The sequence below is a fragment of the Coregonus lavaretus genome (genome assembly GCF_964263955.1).
Source record: "Coregonus lavaretus genome assembly, chromosome: 36".
NCBI lineage: Eukaryota > Metazoa > Chordata > Actinopteri > Salmoniformes > Salmonidae > Coregonus > Coregonus lavaretus.
In genome coordinates this window covers 27,901,904-27,918,509 of record NC_140023.1, presented here as the reverse complement: position 1 = coordinate 27,918,509, position 16,606 = coordinate 27,901,904, and the positions used below count along the sequence as shown (strand labels likewise).

The 16,606-nt window shown below is 42.0% G+C and overlaps 1 protein-coding gene across 1 annotated transcript in view; it reads right to left on the bottom strand.

Annotated features, from left to right (window-relative positions):
- The window catches only part of ablim1a (actin binding LIM protein 1a), a gene marked incomplete at both ends in the record, with an annotated part of 86,475 nt that overhangs the window by 20,244 nt on the left and 49,625 nt on the right, over window positions 1–16,606 (bottom strand). The window contains 11 exons of the mRNA XM_084153068.1: window positions 2,065–2,112; window positions 5,199–5,303; window positions 7,939–8,046; window positions 8,911–9,037; window positions 9,298–9,333; window positions 9,439–9,483; window positions 9,787–9,945; window positions 10,894–10,971; window positions 15,067–15,111; window positions 15,822–15,886; window positions 16,100–16,187. Of these exons, the coding sequence (XP_084009194.1) occupies window positions 2,065–2,112; window positions 5,199–5,303; window positions 7,939–8,046; window positions 8,911–9,037; window positions 9,298–9,333; window positions 9,439–9,483; window positions 9,787–9,945; window positions 10,894–10,971; window positions 15,067–15,111; window positions 15,822–15,886; window positions 16,100–16,187 (904 nt within the window). The remainder of the gene's footprint in view (window positions 1–2,064; window positions 2,113–5,198; window positions 5,304–7,938; window positions 8,047–8,910; window positions 9,038–9,297; window positions 9,334–9,438; window positions 9,484–9,786; window positions 9,946–10,893; window positions 10,972–15,066; window positions 15,112–15,821; window positions 15,887–16,099; window positions 16,188–16,606) is intronic.

The following is a 16,606-nucleotide window of genomic DNA, read 5'->3' as shown; positions in this document are numbered from 1 at the left end:
CCACAGTTGATTTCTTCAAACCAAGCTGCTTACCTATTGCAGATTCAGTCTTCCCAGCCTGGTGCAGGTCTACAATTTAGTTTCTGGTGTCCTTTGACAGCTCTTTGGTCTTGGCCATAGTGGAGTTTGGAGTGTGACTGTTTGAGGTTGTGGACAGGTGTCTTTTATACTGATAACAAGTTCAAACAGGTGCCATTAATACAGGTAACGAGTGGAGGACAGAGGAGCCTCTTAAAGAAGAAGTTACAGGTCTGTGAGAGCCAGAAATCTTGCTTGTTTGTAGGTGACCAAATACTTATTTTCCACCATAATTTGCAAATAAATTCATAAAAAATCCTACAATGTGATTTTCTGGATTTTTTTTTCTCAATTTGTCTGTCATAGTTGACGAGTACCTATGATGAAAATTACAGGCCTCTCTCATCTTTTTAAGTGGGAGAACTTGCACAATTGGTGGCTGACTAAATACTTTTTCCCCCCACTGCATAATATGGCGATAAACGGTTTATTTCAATTGAAACACTATCACTTAAGCAGTCACTTCCTGAAAGCTTCAAGGCTGGAATGTAATGAATGCAACAACCATGTCTCTGTCACTAACAAACATGGGTGGGTATCTCTCACGTTCACCTGAAAGGCATGCTGGGAAATATGTAAATAAGGCTTTACACCCCACACCCAAAAAAATACAAAGATTCTGAAACACACTACATGTGATTCCCTAACAAAAATAAATTGTAAAAGCATCATCTCTAATAAATGTTAATTTAAGTTGGAATTTGCAACAGTTTAACACTTTTTCAGTGGGTCACATTCAGTATACACACTAAGAAAGTGTTACGTTTAACACGGTGGATGTAAAAATTCTGATCTCAAATTTGCTGTGTACATGGTAAAGATAATCCCCCAACCTTACACTTACACCTATTATTCAAAATTGTTCATAGATTATGTAAATAGTTGTAGTGTGCTGGCGCTCTAACCAAGATTTATAATACTGTCTGAACCGCTGAAGGGGAATGTCCTAGGAATGTAAAAATGTAATCTTAAAAGACTGTTCAAGATGGCAACTTATTTGCCTTCAATAGTATTTATTGCTGACGTGTTTCGGAGCATGCATCTTCTTTAAAATATTTTACTGCAGTGGCCTAAATCAGGGTCACACAGAGTGTTTCTTGGAAGTCTTAAACAAATCTACTTTGAAACAAAAGTATACACCACACACACATTATGGGCTCAAAAAAAGAAGACACCTGTACCATGTCAGATATAGAGGTGAAATGCAATACATTTTGACTTTGCATCACAATATTACACTTTATATACATCACAGAAGACTGAAATATAACAAAACAGTTTGACATAGAAACACCAGATTTTCAACGTAATTTTTTGAATGTTTATTAATTATGAAAAATATTACTAACTTTACACCCATGAGGCCACTAGATCATTTGACAGCAGGAAAGGGCTACAGAACCACTGTGGAGAAGGACCACGCTCAGAAACGTGTCAGCAATAAATAATATTTAAGGGAATTAAGTTGCCATCCCAAACCTTCTTTGTAGATTATGGGGTACTGTAGGCTCACATGCCTTGATCTTTTGCTTAGGTTTCTAGATTCTCAGAAAGTGTTCAGAAAGTATTTGGTCAGCGAGAGAGACTTCAAACAGTATTGACACATTGACATTGGATGTGGTTACAGTAAATGGTGTACAATTGGAGGTCAATGTGGTGATTACACAATTTCAGTCCAAACTGAAAGAAAAACATAATTGAAAGGACCCAGATATTACTCATTGACATCTAGTCTACCAACTCTATACCATTACTAAAAGGTGCTGCTTTGTATTGCGAAGCTTATCGATCTTCTTTATTAGCCAATGAGGTTCGTGACACTATTTTCTTTCTATAATCACGCTTGTTTTACAGTAAACCAACTCCTCATATCATGTCCCTGCTAAGAGAAGTCATGCTCTTGGAAGGCTCTGCCTCTATTTGCAATCAGTATAATTATTCATGCTGTTAATGTTGGTGAAACCAGGTCACAGAGATTGAATGTACCGTGTTGTTTGTAGATGGGTGGTTTCCTGTAAATGTTGATCCCCTGATCTGAAAGGGCAACGGGAGAAAGACATAGTCAAAATCCACTGGGCACACCACGTCTTTTCAACGTGGATAATCGGGGAATATTTGGTTGAGATGTTGATCAATGGGATTACAAGATATAATCACCCAAAAAGACAGACAAAAGTTAGTTGAATTTCCAATGTGTTATCACTATGCTTTCAATGATTCCAATGGAAAAACAATGTCTGATTTTTGGTGTAATTGTCACCCAAATGGCTATCTCCACGCTTTCAATCATTTAAAAGCACAGCAAAGTTCAAACGGGAATACAATGTCAGATATTTTCTTTATCTATACAACAGATTAATGTGTTATCACTGTACTTCATCTAATGGCTGAACCAAAAGATTGCAGTTGAGATTACATTACAAAAGGAAATGGCGCAATTGATCAATGTTGTTTGAGATTCTGCCAGATTATTACAGCATTGTGCGATGACCTACGCAAGATATCTTGAATTAGAACACTTTATGTGATTACATAATAAGAAATGTATAGTTACCATCACCTCGAAATGTGGCCATGGATGTGTTAACCATTTTAAAGTAGAATTTTACATTAGTTGTTAAAGCTGCAATATGTAACTTTTTGGGCAACCCGACCAAATTCACATAGTTATAGATCTGTCACTCATTGAAAGCAAGTCTAAGAAGTTGTAGATCTGTTCTATGTGCGCTATTTCTATGCTTCCTGTTCTTAAATTTTGTTTTTGCATCTTTTACTTTCGGTTTTGTACATCAGCTTCAACCAGCTGAAAATACAATATTTTCGGTTATTGAAAATATATTTCACAGCGGTTTAAATGGGACAATGATTCTCTACATACTTTATAGTGCTTGTTTTGTCACATAAACTGAAATTAGGCGAACTATTAGAATTTTAGCAACCAGGAAATTTCTGCATGTTGCTCCTTTAACTTTAGGCTATTAACTGTATTACAAAAGTGATATTGAATTGTTTTGGGTTGTCAACGCAACCAAATATCTACATTTGAAGGATATTTATATTTTGCTTCAATAGTTCCATCTGTGCCACTGACTTAAGTGAAAAACTTAACTCACCAGAAACGGGTGGGTGGAGCAAACAGAGCGAGGCGGGTGGAAAGGACCGGACAGGCAGAACAGTGACTGTATGCTAGCAGGATAGTCCATATCTCCAATCATCTTTGCTGATAGCGATGTTGTGTTTCCATAAGTGGATGAATTGGCCTAATTTAGCATGTATGGTAAAGCCTCAATCTTTAGCTACCTCTTCCAATTCAAATGAGCTTTAAAAAAAAGTGAATAATGACAACCACAAAAAAATGTGTGTGACTACAGCGGCAACAATAAACCACAAAAAAACGAGACACGTTCTAAATGAGCGAGGCGTCAAAGCGGACAACCTGCCCGCCCGGCTTCGGTTGGGTCATTATAATTCAAAGCAGTGCATTTAAAAATAAATCACATGCTCGCCTTTGGTGAGTTCAGGCCATAAGTCTGGCTTTAATTCCAGTTTGTCTACAAATTAATCATTGGTACGTTGGATTCACGTCTCCATCTCAATCAAACATCAAAGTTAAAGAATAGGACTAAATCAAAACAAATCCAACTTTAAATGCACTTTAAATAATTAGATTTTATTTAGTCCTATTCTTTAACTTAGATTTTTAGTTGAGATGGAGTTGAATCCAACATATCAATGATTATTTTGTAGACACACTGAAATTAAAGCCAGACTAATACAGTGGCACAGATGGAACTATCCAATCAGAAGAGGCTACATCTCCTTCAAATGTTGATATTTGGTTGCGTTGGCAACCAAACAGATTTCAATCAATAAATATCATTCCATTTGAAATCAGCCAGAGCTTAAAACCCTAGGCCTATTGTATTGTCTAATTTTTTGTTGAATTCTGGGTTGAATTGAAACAATAGCTGTTGATGACTTTGCAAATTATATATAGGCCTAAATATCATCATTGATGAAAAATGAGTGATAAAGTATGGTTAAATGTCATTTTGCTCTGTTAAACCTACCTTTTGGAATGACTTTGATAGCAACAGTGAATCTATTTTATTTGTTTTTATGATTTTTTAAATTATTATATATGTTTTTGTACTTTTACCCCTTTTTCGTGATATCCAATAGTTGCAGTCTTGTCCCTATGGACTCGGGAGAGGCGAAGGTCGAGATCCATGCGTCCTCCGAAACACGACCCTGCCAAGCCGCACTGCTTCTTGACACACTGCTCGCTTAACCCGGAAGCCAGCCGCATCAATGTGTCAGAGGAAACACCGTCCAGCTGGCGACCAAAGTCAGCTTGCAGGCACCCGGCCCGCACACAAGGAGTTGCTAGAGCTTGATGGGACAAGGAAATCCCGGCCGGCCAAACCCTCCCCTAACCCGGATGACGCTGGGCCAATTGTGCGCCACCTCACGGGTCTCCCGGTCATGGCTGGCTGTGACAAAGCCTGAGATCAAACCTGGGGCTGTAGTGACGCCTCAAGTACTGCGATGCAGTACCTTAGGGCCTCCCGAGTGGTGCAGCGGTCGATCTATTTCATTTTAAAATGGGGATCTATCAACAATCACTCTCACGATAGCACATTGATAATAGTCAGTGACAAATACCATAGCTGGGCTTGGTTAAAACTTTGGATGGGAGACCAAAGGTATGTGTAGATAGATCAATTCTCCAGTAGGAGGTGCTGCCCAGCTTATTGTTTGTTTTTCTGATAGTGGATATAACGTTGAAGATCTGACGTTGGTTTAAAGGTACAAATTCAACATATTTTATACAAGGTTTGTTTATGTTGACATTTTTGAATGTATTTTACACGTAGAATCGGCGTCACAATACGTCGACGAATTACGTTGAAACAACGTTGATTCAACCAGTTTGTGCCCAGTGTTTTGTATTTCATGTATACGTAGCAAACACTTTTCCAGTGACACATGAGCCAAAAGCATTATTGAAATGGAAAAAGTGGTAGAGAGAAGTTGAGTGAGAGTGATAAAAGAGAGCGAGAGATAGAAAGTCTCAGGTAGCAGTGACAGTGACAGGGTGCGCTCCGTGTATCTCCTACCTGGGAGGTGGAAATGTTTAGGGGTCAGAGAGAGAGGCGGAGTGACCGGGCGGCTCTCTGGCCGTTGGGGTATAGGGGAGCTCCGCCCGCTGGGTGGATCAGTACCTCCGATGAGAAGAACCAAGAACAAAATGTAAGCAGGGCAACCATACGGAAATCATAAATTTGGAGAAAGCTAATCTCGCAGAGCCAGACAAGAGTGTCCCTGAGTATTGGATATAGCTGTAAAGTCTGGCATGTGAGATTAGGGTCAAGCATAAAAATGGACGCAAGGGGATGTTACTTTACTCTGAAAGAGTGATCGAGTTTTGAGAATTATTGAAGGATCCTGTGTTATCAAATCAATGGATGGGAAAATCATGTAGTTGTTGTAGTTAAAGCATACAGCAGACAATAAGCATACCAGAGCATACAATATGAACCATATGCAACTCTGAGTTTGGTACAGCTACAGATTCACTCTGTTTGTCCCTATCATAACACAATAGATGAGGATGAGGACACACCTTAGCATGCAACCAAACAACATCAAAACACAAAAGGCCAAAAGACTGATATCATATCTAATATCCAGTTTATCATTTTAAAAAAAAACATGTTTTATCCCAAACAATTGGTGTCTGAGCAGATAGCTAAATTAATTCAAGCTAGATGTATGCTGAAAAATGTTACTCCTCAAACCCTAACCCGTCCCTAATCCTACTAATCTCATTGCCGGAGGTTAGTAACATACTGTAGCCATGACGTAATACTAGACCTATCCAAAGCATGCAGGCCAACCTTGTCTCAAAGCATTTCGTATTATTCTGTAAGTAAATCCGGAACACTTTTTTAATATGATATGTTACGTTTCGTATGGAATGTGGATGTCCATCGCCCCTTTTGTATGATATGTTATGAATTACAATACGTATTATATGTTACGAATTTACTAAACGTAAAATATGTTAGGAATTTGCTAAATGTATGATATGTTACGAATTCTAGCTAGGTTGCTAACGTTAGCTTGCTGGCTAACATTAGCTAGGCTAGGGGTTAGGGTTAGGGGTTAATGTTAGGGTTAAGTTTAAGAGTTAGGTTAAAGGGTTAGGGTTAGCTAATAGGGTTAAGGTTAGGGGAAGGGTTAATTAAAAGGGTTAGGTGAAGGGTTAGCTAACATGCTTAGTTGCAAAGTAGCTAAAAAGTAGTAAGTAGTTGAAAAGTTGCTAATTAGCTAAAATGCTAAAGTTGTCCATGATGAGATTTGAATTCGCAACCTTCGGGTTGCTAGACGTTTGCGATATACGCCCACCCATCCACCCTACTTTTATTTTTGCCTTAAGTAACCATCTGTCTTATGTAACCATACCAAATGTAACATCTCATACTAATTTGAATGTCCAGGATTTATCATTGAACAGGCAGAATGCCAGTAATGTGACTTGAGTGGAGAAAAAAAAACATTTCAAAGTGCGTACATGGCCATCACCACTACCAAATACAAACATGTGTCGAAATGTCCAGAGGTCCAGTAAAGGTCAGAGGTCAAAGAGAACATATGTTAAGGGGCATGATGGTTGGTCTAAGTCAGTGGTTCCCAAACTGTGGGGTGCGCCGCCCCCTAGGGGAGATGCGAGGGATCGGCAGGGGGGGGCACGTTTCTTTAGCTAGGTTTTTTAGCCCATAGATCTTGTTGAAATGTTTGAGTCACTCAAATATCACATGAATGAATTCAAATTAGACATGGGGGGAGGGGGGGGGGGGGGGGTTCCCAATGCTGGATGGGGAGCCAGAGTGAAAACGTTTGGGAACCCCTGGTCTAAGTGAGCTAGGCTGCATGTCTATATCATGACAGCAGATGAGACGTCTCTAGCCTGATCCCAGATCTGTTTGCCAGTCAGTTGGCAAGAAAGGCATAAACAGATTTGGGACCAGGCTAGCTTCTGACATTCACTTCACATCAAATGTGCATGGCAACAGTATACACCTAGTGAAAGTCTACATACCCCAAGTAAAATAAAAATATATATAAATGTTTATTAAATAATAAAAAATAAAACACAAAGATGTCTTGATTGCATATGTCGTCACACCCCGGAGTTAATACTTGGTGGAAGCACCTTTGTCAGCAGTGAATCATTTTTAACTCTTATGGCAAAATATATCCATTGTTTTTGTCAAAATTGGCTCAGGCTCAGTAAATTTGGTTGGAAATCATTGATGGACAGCAATATAAAAACTTAGTCTCTGAATTTCAAGCAGATTTAAGTCAGGAAAAGGAAAACTCAGGAAAACTCAACACCTCTTGGAAATCCATTCTGGCGTGTCTTTGGCATTACAATCTTGACAAAAGCAATGGATATACAGTATGTTGCCATAAGAGTTGTGCAGAGTTGGTAGAATCTAATTCAAAATTATTCACATCTGTAATTGCTGCCAAAGGTGCTTCCACCAAGTTTTAACGCTGGGGTGTGAAGACAAATGCAATCAAGACATCTTTGTTTTATATTTTAAATTCATTTAGAAAATGTTCTATAATGTTTCTTTCACTTTGAACGTAATCCCTTTTAGATAACATTTTAAGGCAGCAAAATGTGAAAACTGTGCAAGGGGTGTGCAGACTTTCACTAGGCACTATATAGGGGCTGAAGATGATGGTAGGGAGTAGTTTAGCCATAGAGTCTGAGGCAGGAAGACTTGAAGGAGGTGACACAGCTTGCCTTGGGAGTGGGGACAATGGGGGACTAGGGCCCTGTCTTACCTTGGCTATGGGGTAGGAAGTGGTGTCTGAATGGGGAGGTGGGACGGGAGTCACTATGGCTGTTACTGCACAGGTCAGAGCAGAGCTTCTGCATGCCTGTCAGAGTCTCTGCAGGGGAGGGGAGGGGGGGAGAGGGGAGGGGAGGTGGGACAGAGCCGGTGGGGAGACACCACCACAGGTAGGGAGGGGTGGGAGATGTGGAGGGGGAGATGTGAGAGAGATGTGGAGGGGAGGTGGAAAAGGAGGAGGGAAGTGTGGAGCCGAGGAGGAAGTGAGACAGTCGGTAGACACACCGTCAGAGATAAAGACAGGGAGGGAGGCAGGGAGGGAGGAAGGGAGGGAAGAGGTGGAAGAAAGGTGAGAGAGGAGACAGACCGAGTGGACACACCACCACAGTTAGGAAGGGAGTGATGAGGAGTGGAGGTGAGAGAGGGTGAAGGAAAATAAGGGGGAGGGGGAGAAAATCGGAATCATGTAAAAACTAGAAAACAACAAACTTGAGACAAGGAGGAAGAACTATTTGAGGGAAATGGGGATAAGGAATAAGGAAAAAGAGTATTACGAGATATACCTTCAAAATGAAAAAAAACTGATTATATGAATAGCATTAATAAACTATAAACTAGTATTTATAAGGCTTATTAATTAAAGTTATTAGTGTTACCAGGGTGGTCAGTGAAGATGTGAAGAGTAAAGATAAAAGAGGACAGCTGCAGTGGGGAGTTAAGATTCAGGTGTGGTTAAGAAAGAGTGACAGGCATGAATGTTACTCCTGTGAGTTGTGAACAAGTGGTATTACTTGTCAAAATAGTAAGGGAAGAGTGGAGAGAGGCAGTGCCTACTGTATTTCTCAGACTATTTTCAATTCTTTCTCCTGTGCAACCTGTAAAGAGTAACAATACAAATCACACATGCTCGCACCACGCACACATACATACACACAAATACACAGACAAACACACACACACTCACCTGGTCTGTGAAAATGCTGCGGTGAGCGTGACATCGGGGTATAGCTGTTGCGATTGAAGACGGGTGATCCCATGGAGCCCTGACTGGTGGACCTCTGGAGGATGCGTTCCCTCATGTCATAGCAGCCCTACAGTGGACAACACAGTGACCTCACCTGCCAATCACTGTCAATCCAAGAGCTATTCTATTCTATTTCATTATATTATATTCCTCCTGAACGCTAAACAAGAGTATTACGGTGTAATGCGGTACTGAGATACAATGTTTTCTTTTTTACTTTCAAAGTTTGTTTTTGAAGCAGGTGGAATTACATCGTAGCCACTGTCCCACTCCCAAGTAAATATGAATATAAATCAAACCACTGACTGTCTTGACACAGGCACTCACCTCAGCGGATGGTGTAGGTGACATGTTTCTTGAGGACTGAATAAGAAAAAATCAATTAATACCAACATCCAACATTACCATACTGTAAGAACTGACACACCAAAACCATGTACCACCAATGATAATAATTGCGTGGCTTACCTTGTCGTCTGGCATGGGGGAACGCTCCCTTCTCGCAGTATGGAGCTGTGGACACAGAAGATGACTCAGCAAACTGAATGTGAATGGATTTACACTGGACTAAAAATGGAATGTGCACTAAAAGTGTCAGCCTTCCACCCTGCAACAACAGACATACTTTCCCAGGTGGAGAGATGGAAGGAAGATGATTATATGATTTATGCATCACAGACATTTCCTCGCAAACAAATACTCACCCAGCACAGATCGCAACTTCAGAATGCGGGCTCATTCATTTTGACATGATGCGTCACACACACACACATGCAAGCACACACACACGTTCATGCATGGTTGCATGCTAATTACCTCTCCCACACTCTCCCTCCTCTCCTCCCTCTCATCCAGGGACGTGGTGTACAAAGGCTCATAGGTAATCAGATCAGGGTGCTCTATGTCATAAATTGCTTTGACTTTGGGAATGGCGGCTAGGTCCCTGTAATCAAGGATCTCATTGTCTACTTTTGCCTAGGGACACAGACAGATAGACAGACAGATCGACACATACATAGAGACAGAGCGAGAGAGGTTATACACAACTAAAAGCACACATCTACTGCGACAGGTTAACACTAGCAAGTATTAGTGGTCAGTAGGGTTGCACAATTCCTGTAAATTCCAGGTTTTCCAGAAATAACGTTTGGAGGATTCACACATTTCCTGCTTATTCCCTCCAGATTGAATCTTCCAACCAGGATTTCTGGAATACCTGGGAATTTTGGGAAAGTTACAATCAATTTGTAACTGTCTATAGAGGAACTATTAGGGAGTCTGGTAAGCCTAGGGCCCCTTGTGCTTTACATGAAGTGACTGGCAGTAAGGGTCCAGCAACATGAACAAAGTAAGGTGGAACAGAAAATCTATGTACCGGTAAGAAAAAGGTCTAAGACTAAGACAAATTTTGCAGAGGGAATCACAATTTATTTTAAGCTTTCCTAGGGGAGAAGTGGCCTAAATTCCAAATATAAGAGCAGTACATCCAGTCCAGTACGTGTGTGATGATAGATGTACGGTTGTCTGGCTACCCAGATTCCCTTCTCCGGCCAAACGCTACTCCACGCCTATAGACGTTAGTTTATTCTCCGCAATGAGTATGGATTTGAGTACATCCCTGACCCTTCACCAAATGCCAAGCACATTCGGGGCCGTCTGATTGGTCCAGAAACCGATGGGTTGGGCTAGAGCCAGAACACACGTGGGTACAGCGTCCGGTTTGAAAATCCGTCATTGGCTTTGATACGCTGATTGGTTAGAGACCATCCAATCGCTGATAACTTTGTTTTGTACAACACCCCTCGTGCCCCTCCTCACCACAAACTAATTCAATGATGGCAGTCTCAGACGAAAGTATGGAGCAGAGTAGTGGAAGAATTTACTGTGAGTCGTCAGACTAGATGTACGGTAGATAGAACTCACATATATGGTATGACCCGGTGAGCCAGGTATGCTTGAACCAGGTCTGGAACAGATACTCTCGGACGACGACCTCGAAGGCTGCAAGAGGAGAACTGTTGGTTACACTATTGAACAGAATAGGGACAAGTCAAGACAACATCTCTCGGAACACGTTCAAGGGCATCCCTGGACTAGTTTTTAGTTCTCTTTCAGTTGGCTCATGTCATCTCATCCTCTTTCAATCCGTATTGCAGCAAATCCGGGGGGCAGCCCCGACCAGGACTCAAAAACACGGGTCCAGTGACACCTATTAACTGTTACACCAAGAGATCCGAACCTCTTGACGAGGTTGCTAGGTGTTAGTTTAAAGTTGCTACCACATTATGTTTGCCACCATTGCAAATGATGAGTGAAATACACTGCATGACCAAAAGTATGTGGACACCTGCTCGTCCAACATCTCATTCTAAAATCATGGGAATTAATATGGAGTTGGTCCCCCCTTTGCTGCTATAACAGCCTCCATTCTTCTGAGAAGGCTTTCCACTAGATGTTGGAACATTGAGGCGGGGACTTGCTTCCATTCAGCCATAAGAGCAATAGTGAGGTCGGTCACTGATGTTGGGTGATTAGGCCTGGCTCACAGTCGGTGTTCCAATTCATCCCAAAGGTGTGAGATGGGGTTGATGTCAGGGCTCTGTGCAGGCCAGTCAAGGTCTTCCACACCGATCTCGACAAACCATTTCTGTATGGATCTCGCTTTGTGCACGGGGGCATTGTCATGCTGAAACAGGAAAGGGCCTTCCCCAAACTGTTGCCACAAAGTTGGAAGCACAGAACCGTCTAGAATGTCATTGTATGCTGTAGAGTTAAGATTTCCCTTCACTGGAACTAAGGGGCCTAGCCCGAACCATGAAAAACAGCCCAGACCATTCCTCCTCCACCAAACCTTACAGTTGGCACTACGCATTCGGGCAAGTAGCGTTCTCCTGGCATCCGCCAAACCCAGATTCATCCGTCGGACTGCCAGATGGTGAAGCGTGATTCATCACTCCAGAGAACGCATTTCCACTGCTCCAAAGTCCAATGGTGGCGAGCTTTACACCACTCCAGCCGACGCTTGGCATTGTGATCTTACTCTTGTGTGTGGCTGGTCGGCCATGGAAACCCATTTCATGAAGCTCCCGACAAACAGTTATTGTGCTGACGTTGCTTCCAGAGGAACTCGGTAGTGAGTGTTGCAACGGAGGACAGACGATTGTTACGCGCTACACGCTTCAGCACTCGGCGGTCCCATTCTGTGAGCTTGTGTGGCCTACCACTTCGCGGCTGAGCCATTGTTGCTCTTAGACGTTTCCACTTAACAATAACAGCACTTACAGTTGACCGAGGCAGCTCTAGCAGGGCAGACATTTTATGAACTGAATTGTTGGAAAGGTGGCAGCATATGACGGTGAAAGTCACTGAGCTTGTCAGTAAGGCCATTCTACTGCCAATGTTTGTCTATGGAGATTGCAGGGCTGTGTGCTTGATTTTGTACACCTGTCAACAACGGGTGTGGCTGAAATAGTTGAATCCAGTAATATGAAGGGGTGTCCACATACTTTTGTATATATAATGTATGACAACTCAATCACTGCGTAATCAACAGGAGGGGAAAAGACACCTAGTTCAACACCTAACTTTGTTTTTGAAATTCCACCAGAAGATGTTTTATTGTCACATACAGTACCAGTCAAAAGTTTGGACACACCTACTCATTCCAGGGTTATTCTTTAGTTTTTACTATTTTATACATTGTAGAATAATAGTGAAGACATCAAAACTATGAAATAACACATATGGAATCATGTAGTAACCAAAAAAGTGTTAAACAAATCAAAATATATGTTATATTTAAATTCTTCAAAGTCGCCACCCTTTGCCTTGATGACAGCTGTTCACACTCTTGGCATTCTCTCAACCAGCTTCATGAGGTAGTCACCTGGAATGCATTTCAATTAACAGGTATGCCTTGTTAAAAGTTAATTTGTGGAATTTATTTCCTTCTTAATGAATTTGAGACAATCAGTTGTGTTGTGACAAGGTAGGGGTGTTATACAGAAGATAGCCCTATTTGGTAAAAGACCAAGTCCATATTATGGCAAGAACAGCTCAAGTAAGCAAAGAGAAATTATGGTCCATCATTACTTTAAGACATGAAGGTCGGTCAATACGGAACATTTCAAGAACTTTGAAAGTTTCTTCAAGTGCAATCGCAAAAACCATCAAGCGCTATGATGAAACTGGCTCTCATGAGGACCGCCACAGGAAAGGAAGACCCAGAGTTACCTCTGCTGCAGAGGATAAGTTCATCAGAGTTAACTGCACCTCCGATTGCAGCCCAAATAAATGCTTCACAGAGTTCAAGTCACAGACACATCTCAACATCAACTGTTCAGAGGAGACTGCGTGAATCAGGCCTTCATGGTAAAATTGCTGCAAAGAAACCACTACTAAAGGACACCAATAAGAAGAAGAGACTTGCTTGGGCCAAGAAACACAAGCAATGGACATTAGACCGGTGGAAATCTGTCCTTTCGTCTGATGAGTCCAAATGTGAGATTTTTGGTTCAAACCGGAGTGTCTTTGTGAGACGCAGAGTAGGTGAACGGATAATCTCTGCATGTGTGGTTCCCACCGTGAAGCATGGAGGAGGAGGTGTGAGGGTGCTTTGCTGGTGATACTGTCAGTGATTTATTTAGAATTCAAGGCACACTTAACCAGCATGGCTACCACAGCATTCTGCAGCGATACGCCATCCCATCTGGTTTGCACTTAGTGGGACTATCATTTGTTTTTCAACAGGACAATGACCCAAAACACACCTCCAGGCTGTGTAAGGGCTATTTGACCAAGAAGGAGAGTGATGGAGCGCTGCTTCAGATGACCTAGCCTCCACAATAACCCGACCTCCACCCAATTGAGACGGTTTGGGATGAGTTGGACGGCAGAGTAAAGGAAAAGCAGCCAACAAGTGCTCAGCATATGTGGGAACTCCTTCAAGACTGTTGGAAAAGCCTTCCTCATGAAGCTCGTTGAGAGAATGCCAAGAGTGTGAACAGCTGTCATCAAGGCAAAGGGTGGCTATTTGAAGAATCTCAAATCTCAAATATTTTAGTACTACATGATTCCATATGTGTTAATTCATAGTTTTGATGTCTTCATTATTATTCTACAATGTAGAAAATAGTTAAAATAAAGAAAAACACTTGAATGAGTAGGTGTGTCCAAACTTTTGACTGGTACTTTACACTGGATAGGTGCAGTGAAATGTTTTGTTTTACAGGGTCAACTATAGTAGTATGGCACCCCTGTAGAAAATGAGGGTTAAGTCCCTTGCTTAAGTGTACATCGACAGATGTTTTACCTTGTCGGCTCGGGAATTCGAACCAGCAACCTTTCAGGTACTGTCCCAACACTCTAACTGCCCCACATTGTCACATCTCATATGACAAGTAGATTAAATCTTTAAATAAAATACAAACACATAATCGCACAATGATGTCAATAATTTGCCTCTTGCAAAATGAATGAGAGCATTTGCATTGTGACTTAGTAATGCCCTTAATACTGTAAATACCACATGCCTTCTAATGAGAAATGCAGACTTCAGATGGAAACAACAGTCCTGAATTCATGTATTGATTGAATGCAGCCATTGACATTAATCATGTTTTCACAACCACATGGTTACAATAATGGGGTCTTTTTAAAGAGAGTTGTTTGGGTGAAAACAACCATGAATTTATTGTTTGATATTAATCACCATGGTTCGAATTACAAGTGGGGCTGTGCCCCCCCATAACAAATCGGGCGCCCCCAAGAGCCATTGGGCATCCCCAAGAGTCAATGTATAATTTGTTTATGTCTACTCCTCAAAAATGTCCTTGTCTTTAGCCCATGTTTCCACATGAGGGCGATACGGGTGTATGAGATATAATGTGCAAATTTGTGTATCCATGGGCCTAAGTCTAAGTGCTGTTGGTGAATGGGTCAGATATGGGTCTGAATGAGAGACACAGAAATAATAGCACTGCAGGCTAGCTCCAGCAGGGGGCAGCACACAGCGCATCATGTCCTATGACCTATGCAACATCATGGAGAAAGTAACACAGGATGATGCCATCGCATAGTCAATAGCGAATACAGTACCTGCCTTTCTGTTTTGTGGAGGAGTAATAGTGACGGAGGCAACAGCTGTGGAGGAAGGGAAGGGAGAGGGGGGGTTCACAGGAAGTCACACACACAGGGGCTCTCCAACCTGACTTAGATGGAGCCCATTCAGCTGGCCAGATCACAGTTCACCAAGGTTGGGGTCAATTCCATTTCAATTCTGTCAATTCTGGAAGTAAACTGTCATTTTAATTCCAATTCCATTTTTTCTCAATGCTTTCCATTTAGAAAATTAACGTTTTTTTATCAACCCTTTCCAATGAGAAAATGTCTGTTTACTTTCTGAATTGACTGAATTGAAATGGAATTGACCCAAAACCTGCAGCTCACACGCACACAACCACCACAGAGCGAGGGAAACACTACATACACCGGTAGACATAGGATTAAAGGGGGAGAGGCATACTGTAGGTGTCTGTGTGATCACTGAATGTTTTTTTACCTCCTAAAAACCAGTCACAGCGCAAACAGACACAGCCAGTCTTAATTTTGCTCCCTACCTCTTCCCTTTGGTCCTAACCCTTTGATGTGTGCAGATCTGTGGTGTCTGGGTAGGTATAAGCAGTGTAGTGGTGGAGTTTCCACCATATTACTTACACCTTACAAATCTGCAAACACAAGGTTTAGGGCCAAGGGGAAGGGGTACAGGGGGGCAAATTGGGACTGGCTGACACAGAAGAGACACTTGCACAGTGCAAACAAGGTCAAGGTACAAGAGGTAGCTACTGTCCTACCCGTTCCCTCTGTCTCTCCTCTGTTCTGGTTGTGTTCTTACAGCCAGGGTGCCACACTGTTGATCCTGTGGAAGAGAACAGAGACAGATGGTATAAGAGAACAAAGACAACCAAACCTAACCTGCTCCCAGATCTGTTTGTGCTATCTTGCCAACATTTATGGACAAACCTAATAGTTGGCAATACAGCAGATCTGGGACCAGGCTAAACCAACCCAGCTATACCGTAATAACCCTTAAAATGCTCCAGACATAACTTCAGCCCATCCAGCTACTCACCTTGTAGGAACATCTCTTCTCCTTCTGTGAACATCTGGTTGCACCTGCTGCATCGTGCACAGCTGGGGTGATAGTGCTTGTCCCCTGCCTGGAAACAAACACAGATATCATTTAGATTTTAGTCATTTAGCAGACGCTCTTATCCAGAGCTACTTACAGGAGCAATTACAGTTAAGTGCCTTACTCAAGGGCACATCGAAAGATGTTTCACCTAGTCGGCTCGGGGATTCAAACCAGTGACCTTTCAGTTACTGGCCCAACTCTCTTAACCGCTAGGCTACCCTCTGCCCTGAGGAGAATCCAGTTGAGTTTAACACAGCATGCTTTCTTACATAATGAGTAGCATGCCACGGCTAGGACCCTGTTTCAGAGCACTCAGTGTGTGGTGTGGTGTGGTGTGGAGTGGTGTGTGTGTGTGTGTGTGTGTGTGTGTGTGTGTGTGTGTGTGTGTGTGTGTGTGTGTGTAGCTCTCTCGTGTCTCTCTCATTGCCATGTCATTCCTTCACA